This window comes from Notolabrus celidotus, chromosome 22 (genome assembly GCF_009762535.1).
Source record: "Notolabrus celidotus isolate fNotCel1 chromosome 22, fNotCel1.pri, whole genome shotgun sequence".
NCBI classification, from domain to species: domain Eukaryota; kingdom Metazoa; phylum Chordata; class Actinopteri; order Labriformes; family Labridae; genus Notolabrus; species Notolabrus celidotus.
The window spans coordinates 16,276,181-16,290,899 of record NC_048293.1 but is presented as its reverse complement, the minus strand read 5'-3'; the positions used below and the strand labels follow the sequence as shown (position 1 = coordinate 16,290,899).

Sequence of the window (14,719 nt, the reverse complement as noted above, 5' to 3'; positions counted from 1 at the left end):
GTAAAGCCAGCTCAGACCAGGCTGATCGGCCTGCAGCCAGCACACATGTGATAGCTGAACCTTGTGTTCTATACAGAGCAGGTGCGAAGGCCTTGTCTCCTCTCCTTTCATCCACCCCTCTCACAGCCATGAAGCTTGGCTCTCCCTCTCTGGTTTCTCTGAGGTCCAGCGCTTTGTCTTCCAGGCGATGCACTCCTCCATGTCTCTCCAAACCATCTCTCCATTTCCGTCCCTCTCTCCCCCCCCACCTCTGTCTCTGACTATCATACTTCATTTGCTCAAGATAACACATCAGCCTCGACGCCCATCCACAAACTCTTGTCACCATGATGCCCACAGATGGTAACTTCCTGTGGTCCTGCCCAGTGATTGGTGGAGAGACTTCCAAACAGAGAACAGCTGGTGAGGGATGATATATCACCGAGCGTTTGCACTTTCATTTTCAGGGTTGTCTTGTTAAAGCTCCCGATCCAGCATCTGGCAGGAAATAGACACAAAGGCAGAGAGAGGGAGCGGGAGAACAACCTGTTCTTTGGCAGACCTTAACAAAAGGCTGACACATGTCTGATGAACACACAGGGCTGCCACAGAACAGGGAGAGATGTTTTGAAGGAACGAGGCTTGACGCAGGAGAAACAAAGGCTAGATAAGGGGATGTGAACATTTTATGTAATATGTCTTTGTTTGGAGGATGAAATAATGAATGTGCATCCTGAGCATCAAGAAGCATCATAAAAAGTTGATGTATGACTGAATGCTTCAGTCTGCCTTTTTAGTAAGGCCTCAAACTATTAAAAAATTGCTAATTTTGTAGAATGAATCCTCATTTTTTCTTTTTTTAAATTCCCTGAAAAAATAAAATAGGGACTCTTGAAGGGAAAAATATGCTTTTGTAACCTTGCCTTGATAGCAAAGGAGAAAAAACTCAAACTGACATTTTTTTTAATCACAAATTAAGTTATTCAATTATTTTTCTCATCATATCTTAAGGAGACAGAAGTAAAAGTTGAATATCTTACTGGTTTTGATAATTTGTGCATAATTCCTAGTACAATGTAATCAGATCTACTCTTAATGAAAAGGTGTAGTTTTCACTCTGAACACCAGAGGGTGCCATTTCACAGCCAGAGTTTTCACTATGATTGTGTTGCAATCTTCTTATTTCAATACATTATTGATAAAAATGAACGGAGCAGAATCACAAAAAACAACAACCTTTAATACCTGGTGTCACAGTGTTAGTGGAACTGTAGATATACTGAGATGCTGATTCTAAGTTGTACAGAACTGATCCAATATATGCCGTTTTACAATGCAGATCTCTTTGTATCGCCCAGGTCAATTGAACCATCAGTAACTGACTAAACTAGTGACACTGTTCACCATCTTTAAATACAGAATCGTAGTGTACACACAGCATTTTCTCCTGACAAGAATTCACTTTACTGAGGTGACTGATTGAAACAGAATCGACCAATCAGGCCTGAAGAGTTCCTTTTAAAACAGATAATGCAAATACAACGAAAAGTAGATGTAACACATGTATGAAAAAAAACAATGAACAGTTAACATACACATGAAGCCAACCTGCCTATAAAGAGGAAGGCTGATGAACGTTTTATATCATATGGCTGAACATGACAACATAGTTTCTTAAAAAAGAGAGGGGGGTAAAAATCAAAGTGAAAACCTGACAGCTGGGAGATCGAGTGACAAAGCTACCATTCCAAAGATCTGTAGAGGCTACAATATTGTAATATTTAACATGTAGAAGTCAGAGAAAAATCATGCAGCTTCATCTCTTGACACAACAGGTTATAAAATATAAATTGCTGCTCGTAACCAAACTTGATCTGAGAACAGCTGCAAAGTACGTCTTTAGCCTTTTGTAAAAGAATTATGAATTTGCCTCTTGCTTAAGCGCCAAATCTTAGAATCAGTAAAAGCGTCCTCCTCTGACCCCTGTGCTCTTATTGGCTGTTACAACGAGCCCTGAAAGCCCCTTTCTGGCCCTTTTGTAGAACATGATTTGTGCAATGTAGCACTGCAGTGATTGTAATGTCTGCTGTTTGGCCCTTTTATGTTTGTTGCATATTACAGAATCTACCTGTTCAGTGGTGCCCTGCCAACCTAAAAGAATGTGTGAAAAAAATGAGTGGCTGTAGTGCCAACTAAAGCTAAATGAATATTTTTCGCACTATCTCATACATGTTTGTTTATTCTTGTGATATCAGCCCTGATACAGTTTCAATCTCTCATATGTATCGACTTTTCTGTTGAGTTGACATTGATTTCAGCTGCTAAACTCCTCTGTTTAACGCAGCAGGCACCATACCACACACACGCGCGCACACACGCGCACACACACACACACACATCACAGATCATATCAAGAAATAAACAATGAAACCCATATGCAGTGCAGCGTTTTACATAAAGAAGCGTTAAAATAGTTTCCACTCTGTAAAAACTGTTAACACGTTACCAATACATGTCAAAATGCACATACAGTAGACAGCTCTGTTTCCTTTTTCCTCTTCCAGGAAATCTGCTTGGCACGATTGTCATAAAAACAACAAAAGCTTGAGGAACTTCAACTAATTTGCAGGGGAAGAAAGCACCGAACTTTCAAAGATAGAAATTGGACTGACTTTGATATTGAATAATCATGCTTATACAGTAGATGAGGTCAGTGAAAGCAACACAGGCTACAGATGCGATATTCTGAAAGTTAAGGCTACCAATGATGGGGATTATAAAACTGAATACCAGAGCTAAATTTACAAGGAGAGGAGGGAGCTGCAGATGATCAGCTACTGTTGAGCTTAAATGAGCTACTACTGTTAACTAATGATCGCCTTTCTTTTGGTTGCTGTAGCCAGAACGTGCCATGAAATGCTACATGAACTCCGGTAACTGACACCAGGAGGGAGGGGAAGGTAGCAGTTGTAAATGGCTTTTTTCATAAAGGAAGAATGGCTTTGCATGGTAACATAAAAAAAAAAGGTGTGAACTTTAAAGCTCCTGTGAGGAACTGTTGGCTTGTGTCGATTTCGGCGCCCCCTCTGGACAAAGCAGTATATCTTACCTCTTTGCTGTTTTCTGCCCTGTATATGTGTTAAGCCTGGTTTATACTTCTGCGTTGACACTACGCAGCAGTGACCGACACGGACGTGAACACTACATACTTGTGCATCGTATCTGCGTAGCTCTGCAGTACTTCGACGAAACTCTAGAGGGCAGTGTGGTCTATCTCATAGTTGGATCGCCTGCTTCCTGTCCCGTTACGTGTCCTGCTTGCTTTTTCACAGCGATCCTGAACATTTTATGTTAATTTGGAGCAGACACTTGTCGCTGTTTATAATACAGCAATTATTACATAGAAGAGTAGAGAGGAGAAGTCAGAGGAGATTCAATGCAAGCCTGTTGTACTGCGATTCCGAAAGTTCTGTTAATGCAGGAAATATGTTGTCGAGCGGACCAACCCAGGACATGCAGTCTGCGTTGTTTCGACACAGTTACATTTTGGAAGAGGTGCACGTAAATGGTAAATGGTAAATGGACTTGTACTTATATAGCACTTTTCTAGTCTGTCTGACCACTCAAAGCGCTTTTACACTACTCGTCACATTCACCCATTCACACCACATTCACTCACTGATGGTAGAGGCTGCTACAGTAAGGGACCATCAGTGTTAGCTAATCTCATTCGATCATATTCACACACCTCTGAACAATTCGGAGCAATTCGGGGTTCAGTGTCTTGCTCAAGGACACTTCGGCATGTGACTGCCGGAGCTGGGACGAACCGCCAACCTTCCGATTGATAGACGACCGACTCTACCCACTGAGCCACAGCCGCCCCATAAACGTCCACGTCAGGCTATCTGTGTAGGCTTTTGTGTTGAAAAAGAGCTACGCAGACCTTCGGCGTAGGCTGTGAGTCGATTCGACGCTGAGGTATAAACCAGGCCTTAGTAGTGTTTTGGGCTGCCTTCAGTCAATTACTTCTTTTGACACCTACCCCCGACACTGGTTCCAGACATTAAAAATGACTATTTAGAAATTGTTTCTTAATTCTGATGGTCTGGTTTGCTATTTTAGGTCATTAGGAGGCATCAATTTTAATTTCAGCCAGTTTCATAACCAGATAAAAACCCCTCACAGGAGCTTTAAATATAATGTAGGACTAATTGGTTGACCTTTTTGCTCGTACTGACACAGACTAATGTAAGTTGTGCAACCATAGAAGACCTCAGAGACTTCCCCCCCTAAAACAAAAACTCAGAAATTAATGATGGCTAAATTCTGTCCCAGTTTTCTTGTTCACAAATTTGAAAGCAAAGTCAAAAGACGGGCGGATCACAGCAACACATGATGATGATGAAAGTCAATTCCCTGACTTCATAAAAGCCATGATATGCACATGTACGGTGACATTCTGCCATTTTCACTTCACGAATCCCACGACATTAAGTCTGTTCTGACCAATCCATAGCCTCTTCAAATTAGTAATGTACAAACTTGCATAGATAAAGTGATATAGTATAGAGCAGCTTCTTAATTATGCGCCCCAAAAAATTGAACATTCTTTTATATTTCACTCTGTCATCTGGCGTCCCTGTGAGGAAGTAGCTGCTTGTTGTTGGAGGTCTAACTACCAACAGAACAAAACATCAACACTCAGACCACTAACATATGCAAGTTTGCAATTATGGACAGGAGTATGTGTCGATTCTCAAAGATGTAGAGTTAAAGTTCAGATAGTTCGGGATGACGGTTTGGTGTATCTGCTTGAAAAGACCTCAGTCACAAAACATCAGGTTAGGAAGGTTGTTTTGTTTACTTGTTATTGTTTTTTTTTACAGTATGGCTATAAACAGTGTGGCATATGGACGACATCATAGAATCATCTGAATATAAAGGGCTTCACAGACTGCCTGCAATGCTTTAAAATGCAGTTAAACATGCTTTCCCTGGGATCATTTGGATTTTCTTTTTCAACTTTTTCTTTAATGCACGGGGGGAAATGCCGGATTTTGGCTATTCTCAATTTAAGGCTATTCATTTCTATTTGGCTAAACCACCACCTGGGGACTGAGAATTACAGGAGTGACATCTCTTTGAATGTAGTATTAAAATGGTTCCACAACATGTGGATACTCAGTCTTTGATAGACTTTCACATTAATGCTGAATTTAAAGGGGAGCGCCACTCAAATCAGGACATTTCTGGCTGTATGACCATGAAAAGCAACTTACAGAAAAAAGCCTCTGTGAGAAAAATGGCTCCAATGTAACGACTGTTCGTATATAAAAGATACAGGTCAAAGTGATGGCAATGTTATTTAAAAGAAAAAGGTCATAAAAGATAAGATGTTTTCAGCCTTGAGTGGCAATCCCCTTTAATAAGTGTACCTTACAGTTTGGAAAACATTTAAAAGTACAACACGCAGACACTACTCTGAGCACGGTTCTATTAAAAGCAACAGGTTATAAAACATTGACATCATCAAGAGGACGTGCTGTACATTGAGTTGAGAGTGGCGACAGCCTCCCATCTCTACCTCAGTCGTGAGTGTGACGCAGGAATCACGCTCTGTGTGCAAATCGAGTGAACACCAAACATGCGTGGTGTGACTCTAATGCTACGGACTGAATCTGTAGAGCTACATTGAGCGTGGCGGTGGTGAGGGGAAAAGCTTTTGTTGCGTACGACAAACCGACAAAACAGAGCGATAAAGTAAAAGTTCTTGCATGATATTGTCCGTACAAGAGGAAAGCCTTTCTTAACTTGAACTTTGTCATTGCTCATAAGTTCACAACAAAAACCCACATCAAGGTCCACTTGAAGTTGCACCGGACTTTCTCCACGTCCCCAATCCACCAACGTCTCACACACACGCGCGGACACCGTGGTCCTTAGTAAAGTTGGACTTCCTCTGACACTTGACCTCTCCTTCCAGGCCGAGGTTGTATGGTCGTTTTTCCACCACGCCTCTCTCATGCAGAGCGATGGATCCCAAAGCGGCTCCGGGCTGCTGCAGGCTCAGCCCGAAAAAATGAAGCGTTCAAAGCTGGTGGGAGATAAAGAACGTAAAGGGGTGAAAAGGAAAAAAGATGGCCCATCCTTAAAGCGGCTCCAGCTTTTGTTGGCATGTTTTAGGTTGGCAACGGGTCGTCATCGCCTTTGCTGCACTTGCACTTGCAGCAGAGGACGATGGGAGTGGCCAGGAGGAGGAAGGGGGAGGCAACCAGCAGGAGCAGGCCGAAGCCGGCGAAGATTCCAACAACCTGAGGAGGGAAAAGAAAACCGATAGATGTTAACACAATGTGTCCACAAAGCAGGAGGATATCACACCAAAAATCTAACTGGGCAAATAAAGAGACATCTATAAAACAAACTGGCACATCACCATTGTAAGGTATAAGTAAACTGGCACATCACCATTGTAAGGTATAAGTAAAGTTTCTTTTTAAATACATTTTTAGTGAACTAAACTGAACAAGATATTGAATGTAAGTTTCTTTCCTAATCACAGAGGCTTGTGCTCTGTATCCTTCCCAGCAACTGCAATACCACAAAATGACCAGCAGATGGCAAGCAATGACTTCAAATGCTCTTTCAGCACATTTCTTTCCAGTAAATAGAGAATACTTTCTTTTCCCCGAAACTCAACAAATCTCTATGACTACCTCTCTCCATGGCACTAATTGACCCATTCATCACACACATTTATGCTGCATGGACAGAAGCCTCTTTGTCATGATAAACAGAAACATGTGACTTGATTGACCTGAAAAGATGACATGGTGCATTGAAGTACAAAAACAGGAACACATTCTCTTGATTCAGTACTTTGACACAATCTAAATGAAATCAGTTGGTTAAGTTTAGAACAGTCGTGTTTACAAGATAAATGAAAAGTTATCATGACTGTCTTTTATTGTCATGCATTGCTTATTTACTTCTCACAACTCTTGATGTATTCATCCAGATCCTGCAGGAAGCTTTGCTCTTTCTCTGTCCCAGCATTTAAACCATGAAACCTGTTGTTTGTGTTTCTATTCTTAGTTAACAGAGATGGATGATTAACCGGCTGATTAATGCCATTTAGAAATAATCATCATCAGCTCAAGTGTGTGCTCCAATTAAATAAAAAAAAGTCTGCAGACATTGCAGGTAGCCTCGTAAGTGTGGCTGCTATAAAGCCACATTAATGCCTCCTAAATAATGACACATTATCCTCTGGAGCCTATTCCAGCTGTCATTGGGCGTAAGGTGGGGGACCCTCCGGACAGGTCGCCAACCTATCACAGGGCTAACACATAGAGACAGACAACCATTGTTTTTGGACTGAGGGAGGAAGCTGAAGTGAACCCACGCATGCATTGGGAGAACATGCAACCTCCATACAGAAAGGCACCAGCCAGACCAGAGGGGGGGGGGTTAAACCAGGAACCTTGAGGGGCAAGGCAAAAAGATGCAAATCTACAGCAGGTACTTTCTGGTGTTTCACATCAATTCTTTTATGATGTAAAGATAAGATAACCATGTATATAAGACTGTGATGTGCACGGACTGATGTATATTATTATTATTATTAAATTGTTGTGTTTTTATCAAATGCAAAACATCAACAACAACAATGTAACATCAGCTGTCAGTCGACCTGCTCTCTGATTATCGGCTGTTGTAAAATATCATAACATTAGGTGTACAGATCTGATCTATAATTAGCATGTTCTCACTCCTCAGCAGAGATTGCAGTTTGTTTTCCTTCAATTTCATGATTTCACCACAAGGGGGAGCCAGAAACCAGCGAGTCCAGAGCCACAAAATGGAATACATAACAGGCAGTCACATGCAACAGTGACTTATTATTATTAGCGCATTGCTTTTCCTCCTATTTGAGGGCAAACACACGTCTTTATGGGGTATCACTCGCAAGCAATATTCTGCCTGCTAATGAAGGGCACATTTAAACAACTACACTCAGTATGGATACTATAATACGGTGTCAATTATAGTGTTTGGACATAATTAGCTCTTATGAACAGACCCTGATGATGCTAACATGACTGGGACGCGACCTTTCTCCTAACTGATGGTACGACTCTTATGGAAATACAGAGCCTGTGTCCTCGGATGAGGTCAGAGGAGAGATGATGTGTTATTTTGGCTGGGTTTGCCCTGGTACATCTTGTATTCATGAAGGAGGGAGAGCGAGGCTTTTTGAGATGCTGAGACAGGAGGTGGGGGTGAAATGAGGGGAGTAGGGGAGAGACAAAGACACACAGAGCAGTGAAGCTATAGCTGGCTGAACTGTAATCACATGACTGAGCTTGCCCCACTGGGCAACAGATGCCAGTGTGTATGCTAATGTTGACAAAATAACGAGTATGTTGGACACAGGGACACATTGCAACCCCATGAATAGATAATACCACAAGCAGAGATGCAGAGGAAGTGTTTGGAAACTGAGTGATGAAATCAACTTCTTTAATAAGCTTAAAATACATGATCAGTGAGGGGGGCATTCTAGGTAATCCCCCATGTGTAATCCAGTATTCCACATAAAGGGAATGACATCTCATATTCAATCCTCTATCTATAATCTGTGGTTATATTTGTTTACCTATCACTGTCGAGGGACCTCAGTTATGTAAACCTGTTTTTCAGTGAAAGGAGGACATAACAAGCTTAGCGAGAAACAGCATGACACTGACCACAAGACACTTGTCGATGCACGCGCATCAAGCTGTCCTTTTGCTATTGTGCTGTGAAGATAATACTAACCCATCACTGAGAGACAGAGGCAGAACACGTGTACGGCCTCATGCTGCAGTGTGGTAAAATACAGGAGTGGGGGGGGTTCCTCAGTGGGTGTGAAAGACAGGGTTGGGGCGGGGGGGATTGGTTTCTCACCTGTGTTCTGTGCCAGATAACAGATGCCCTGGAGTGGCCCAGTTTGTTTCGACAGGGTCCTTTGTCGTAGTGGATCAGGAGGAAGTCGTCCTGTCACATAGACACACAGTGCAGATAAAGATGGACCATTAGCAGTCTGAAAGGAGGCAGCAGCAGCTCTTCTCAGAGAATTGTATTTTAAATGACCTGCTAGGAGCGAGCGTCTGCACACACACACAATTAAGATTACAAACCGCAGCGCTGCTCATACAAACCGAAAACAAATACATCTTCTGCCTTTCTTATCAACACGAGGTTAGGCTTCAGATTCCTGAGAGTGAAAGCTATTGCTGTCGCAGGGAGACAAATGATGTCTGCATCGAGGATTGTCTCAGTGTGCAAACACAACATTAGAGAAAGCACGATTTTATTCCTGCCTCGTATTGATTCAGATACATGATGTGCAAACCAGCTGATACCATGTACTCGACCAACACTGAAGCCAAAGTCTAGAATAAAATAGCTGCTTACTACAAACTGTGTATGGGTGTGACTTCATTGCTTTGTCTTGACTCGGGGAAATTATTTCAATATATGAACAAATAAATGCCAAATGACTTTGTCCTCGTGAAGTTGAGAGTCAGTCATATGACATAGAATAAACATTGTAGCGAACAGACAACATCTTTTAAGATCCCTTTAAAAGATGCTGATTTTTTAATTCAAACTATTTCATTAAATGATTTATATGCGTATAATTATAAGGCCTGATTTAGAGAAGAAGAAACCTCTGCTTATAATTCAGCTTCCAGCAAGAGTAATTTGAAATATTAGCTAGTGTTAGCTGGCGTTAGCAGCAACTTAGCTCATAGCCTTTATATCCTCTGTTTCAGCAATATTTCATGACTTTAGAAATTCAGCTGCGGTAGGCTGCATACAAATGGTTAATGTACAGTAGTTCATATACTATTATATCTTACTATTTTTTATAACATGACTGGAATGACTGGCTTTGTTTTGTGTTCCTTCAAGAAAGGAGAAAAACATAATCATAGTTCAGCATCAAAAGGAAGTGATCTATAATTGTTTTTTCTCCTCCTGACTTTTAGTCTTGAGTTTGATAAACTGGCGGATCCCAAGAGACTTTCACCGACACACACGGCAGAGTGAGAAATGATGTGATGCTGCTTATCACTCTGATCAAAAACATGAGATATGACAAAGAAAAAGGAATAACATCCTGATAACACAGTTAAATATCAACTGTTTTTTAAATGTGCATATAGCTTCTAAGTTCTGGACCTGGATCACATCAAAGCTAGTTACAGCTTTTGTTATGAAGACCCAGAAATAAAGCGCTGATGGAAACCAGATCAAACTACATTAGCTGTGTCATTAGCTGGTGGCTAATAGAGTTTCGTAATTTGACGTGCTAACATGGCTCACTGCTGTCTATTTACAATAACAGGTTGAGTTCAAGCTCAACACAAACATCAGCAAGGATGCTTAGAAATTGAAAGTTTAACTGCACCTTTCAGATGTCTTATTGTACGATTTGTTTTTACGGATATTAACTCAGTGGGTTGGGAAATCCAGAGGAATCACATCTCTGAATTTCAGTGAAACTATAGCTATCAATACATGCTACCTTGGTCTATAACTGGTCCTGGCTATCGTCACATGAGTAATTACCAGGAAATAGTTATTGAGTTCAAGTTTCAGGTGGTAGTCTTTGTATTGCGTGGTGTCACGTAGATGTGAACCCTTTCCAATGCAGCAGTGCATATTGCTGTATCATCCAGTTTTGGAGCAGCAAAGAAGAATCGACTGATGGTAAACAAACACTTTTTTTTCTGGCTAATCAATCACAGTATCGGATCAAAGACTGTTGTACTTCCTGACTGATACCCGATCGCACATTTTAGGCTGCGTTCAAGGATTTTCTGACACGTGCACCAAAACACATCCTCAAAATGTTACAGTATAAAACTAAGAAGTTGGAAAACATGAATCAATCTTTAACTGTGAATATCAAGGAATAAAGAAATGATCAAACTCACATCCAGAGACTCCAGACAGTACCAGCAGAAGGCATGTTTGCAGTTCTTGCACATCATCTGTGCACAGCCCTCGTCCCTCTCAATGTAAACTTTACATTTAGGACAGCGCTTGATCGGCGCGTCGTCCTCTTCATTCTTGTAGAAAGAGCTGCAGAGAGAAAAAAAGAGACACAGCTTTCAGAGTTTTGCATTCCTAACAAGATAGAAAATCCCAAATCACTCAGCTTTCACTTTACAAGGGGTGCTGGGGATGAGGTTGCTTTAATGCAGCGATCAATATTTACAGTCTTTGGCATCGCCGGATTGTGTGAAACGGTGGGTAGCCTTTGCTCACGAGCTGACAGCTCTTCCGAAAACCACCAATCACTAAATGGCCTTGAACTCCCTCCAACACTCTTAGTCTTCCCTTCTGTTGGTGTCAGGTTGTCTGCATCTATTTCTCCTGTTTCATTAAAGTGCTGACTCGTGGGATCAAGAGGCTGAGAGCTGTCATTCTGTGTATTGTCCGAGGATTGAAAACTAGACTATTAAATCCAAATGATAACGGTGTTAGAAACTGTAATAAAATGCTTGGGGTGTCAAGTGTCTTTTTGAGACATCCTGTAATGAACAGGTGTAGTTCAAAGACCAAGACTCTTTATATTTAAGAGCAGACCTGCTAATCCTCCTTCCACTGCGGCCTTTGAGCTCGGCCCTGAACCTGTAGAGATAGAGGAGAGCTCTGCAGAGCTAATGACGTCTGAGTAAGAGGATATCACAAAGAAACAGGTCAGCTGCACATGTCACCAAGACGCCCTCCTTTTAACCTCACAGACAGGTCCTCCATCTTAATATGAACAATAAGCCCAGACGGCCTCACTGAACTTTGACTTCAGCAGATTGTTTTATATCTGCAGATTATTTTGTGCCTCTGGCTGAAGCCCAAGTAAGCTGCAAGACTGGCTGTCAGTCGACACTACAGTGTATTGAAGAAGGGAATTAATGACTGCTGCTCTGAATTGAAAAGTCGTTCAGGTGAGCTGAACATGACACGTGGGTCTGATTCCAAATCTGAGCAAATAAATGTCACATATGCCTGAAGATTTTTAGAAATTTTAGGATGCCCGCCCCTGACTTTATCCAAAGTTGCTAGTTCATGTGTCCCTCAAAGATTGAGGTCTCTCTTGTTAGACACAGGGAGAGCTGGACAGGGGGGGGGAGATGAGTCCCAGGAGGCAGGCGAGGACAAAATAAACAATAATAAACAAATAAAACAAATAAACCAAGGCGCTTCGCTGTGATGACAGTTTCTTCATTTATATCCATGCTGTGTGCAAAGAGACAAATGTGAAGACATCTCTGTTCTCAGGAATGTCATCACCCCTGTCTGCTTGTTCACAATGAATTTCCCCAAATATATCCTGTTGTGCTCTCACATCAGCTCATTGAAAAATTCAGAAGAAAGTCAGGGTGTTGTTTGGGTTCTAATGTGTGAACACACACAGATGGTTCCTGGAAGTTTCAGGAGTTTCGTGGATTTATCAATACAGCATCACTGGGATTGTGTCTGCAGCTGAAACTGTCCCAGCATGTCAAAACAGGCTTGTATGACTAACTGCAAGTATATGAGGAAATAACGTTCTGATAATAAATAATAGTCACTTCAAAGTTGTGTTTTCCAGGTTTGAAATCTTAAAATAATGCTATCAAAACCTGAAATCATGCAATTCCTATCAACATCTAGAACCAACATTTCCAGTTTTTTGTGTGGGTTAGAAAATCTCAAAATATTTAGTAAATAACATCTAACAGACCACCTGTTGTTCTTCCACCAGTGTTTAATCAGTCTCAATCTTTATTTAGATTGCACCAAATAACAATGATGTCATCTCAAGACTCTTTACAAACAGAGCAGGTCTAGACCGTACTCTGTGTTATATTATATTAACAAAGACAGAACATCAAGACAGGATAAGATCCAGTCCCATCTTGCAGACAGGACTCAGTTTGATCTCATTTTAATCCACCATGAGCAGAGCACTTTGCAGTATTTAGCAAGTCACAGCAGCAAGGACAAACTTCCTTTAACAGGCAGACACATCCAGTAGAACCAGACTCGTGTTAAACAGAGACTGACTAGACTGAGTTGGGGTTGGAATAAGTGGAAATTACTTGTGTGATTAAAACGCAGCACTAACCTGTTTTATGTACCTAATAATACACTTTGCAAAATCATTAAATAAGTGTATCTACAAATGAATTATTGACTAATTAAAACATTTGTTTTCATTAACTTGTGTATCTGCATTAATGAGTCAATGCATTTCTAACATTGTGGTGTGTGGGATGAAGTTTTAAAGTCACATCACAATTGTTTCAGCCTGAGCTAACATATTAAAGGTGCTGAGACTTAATGAGCACCAGAATAGAAGCACATATGGATGTGTTAATTAAATCATCAAGGATACACAGATGTCTGAATACAGATGTTAGAGAAAAAATCCTTCCAACATATTTGATCTGAAAGACAGATTACATTTACAACAACTGTAAAGAGCAGTACCTGTTTTCTCCTGGTAGAAAGGAGGTAATGGGCAGGTTGTTCTCCTGGCAGGCCTGCCCGGGATGCCAGTTGGCCTTGCAGGCCGAGCAGAACTCGAGGGCACAGACGGCGCACTGGACCAGCTGGGGCAGTGCTGGGGAATCTGCCTCCTTTAGTTGGCACACAGCCTGGCAGGTCGAGGAAGGGCACCACGTCCGGCATGGGTCCAGCAGCACCTCTGATGGAACAGAAAAAGGTGGAGGTGTAACGGACTGCAGCTATTTTTAAAACATCACTTAACTCAGATCACATTTTTTAAAACAAGTGTTGGGCATCGTCCTTGTGTGATTTTGTTGAAAAAGAGACTCTACCAGGTGGGTGGGAGTCAGTTTACTACTTTCAGAAGCCCTTAAAGTTAAGGCAGCACACAGCATAGTCGTAAAATGTTATGATGATGTGATTTATTAAGCTGGCCCTGATGTGGTGCTGTGAGAAGACCTAAAAAAAAGTTGAAAAAGTAGTTCCCGTTTTCTACAATCTGAACACAAAAAAGGATTTCCTTGATTATTTGAAAGACGTACAAAAAAAGACTCAAATAAAAAACGGGTTAAATAGTTGATACCTTCTGCAACAGCGTGACCTTTTCATGACAGACATGTTCTGTCACGTTCAGCTGCTCCCTGTTCACGTTGTAATCTGGTTCTGTTCTTACTTGCTTTTAAAGTATTTTCTAACTACCTTCCATAGTTCTCAAAAAAACAGATCTTATCTCGGACATCTCAGGTAGAAAATAGACCATTTTTTGTGCGTTGTGCCAGTTCTGTTCAGTTCATAGCATGATGCACTTGCCCTCGTATCCTCGCCTTCCTTCCTCTTGCATCCCTGCCAAGAACTCAGCGCACACATTCCACTTGCACTCTTGGCTCGGCCTGAGAAATATGGAACGGTTACAGCGCCTGTTCTGCCTGACTGGACTGGGACATTGATGAGACGGCTCGCTGCCCTTATCCAGGCGGCATCAGCGGCTCTTTCTGAGTCATTCTGAGGATTTTTGTTCATTTACAGGACCCCCCACTGAGCTGCTATACATGTGTTTGTCTTTACGTCTATTTGTGCGAGGGAGATCTGCATGTTCCGAGTACAATTTGTGCCTGTGTGTAGGTGGAGAACCTGCAGGGCGAGTACCATTAAAGAGAGATAGCGCAGCTTGGTTACAGCGTACTCTGCTAGT

The 14,719-nt window shown here is 41.6% G+C and overlaps 1 protein-coding gene across 9 annotated transcripts in view; it reads right to left on the bottom strand.

Moving 5' to 3' along the window:
* Positions 1–1,198: 1,198 nt before the first annotated feature.
* Positions 1,199–14,719, bottom strand: part of rnf144aa (ring finger protein 144aa) — a 43,122-nt gene continuing 29,601 nt past the window's right edge. For all 9 annotated transcript variants that reach the window (XM_034674809.1, XM_034674808.1, XM_034674801.1 and 6 more), the window contains 4 exons: positions 13,510–13,726; positions 10,968–11,115; positions 8,929–9,018; positions 1,199–6,293 (listed from right to left, as the gene is read on the bottom strand). In XM_034674809.1, the coding sequence (XP_034530700.1) occupies positions 6,162–6,293; positions 8,929–9,018; positions 10,968–11,115; positions 13,510–13,726 (587 nt within the window). In that variant the 3' untranslated portion in view covers positions 1,199–6,161. The remainder of the gene's footprint in view (positions 6,294–8,928; positions 9,019–10,967; positions 11,116–13,509; positions 13,727–14,719) is intronic.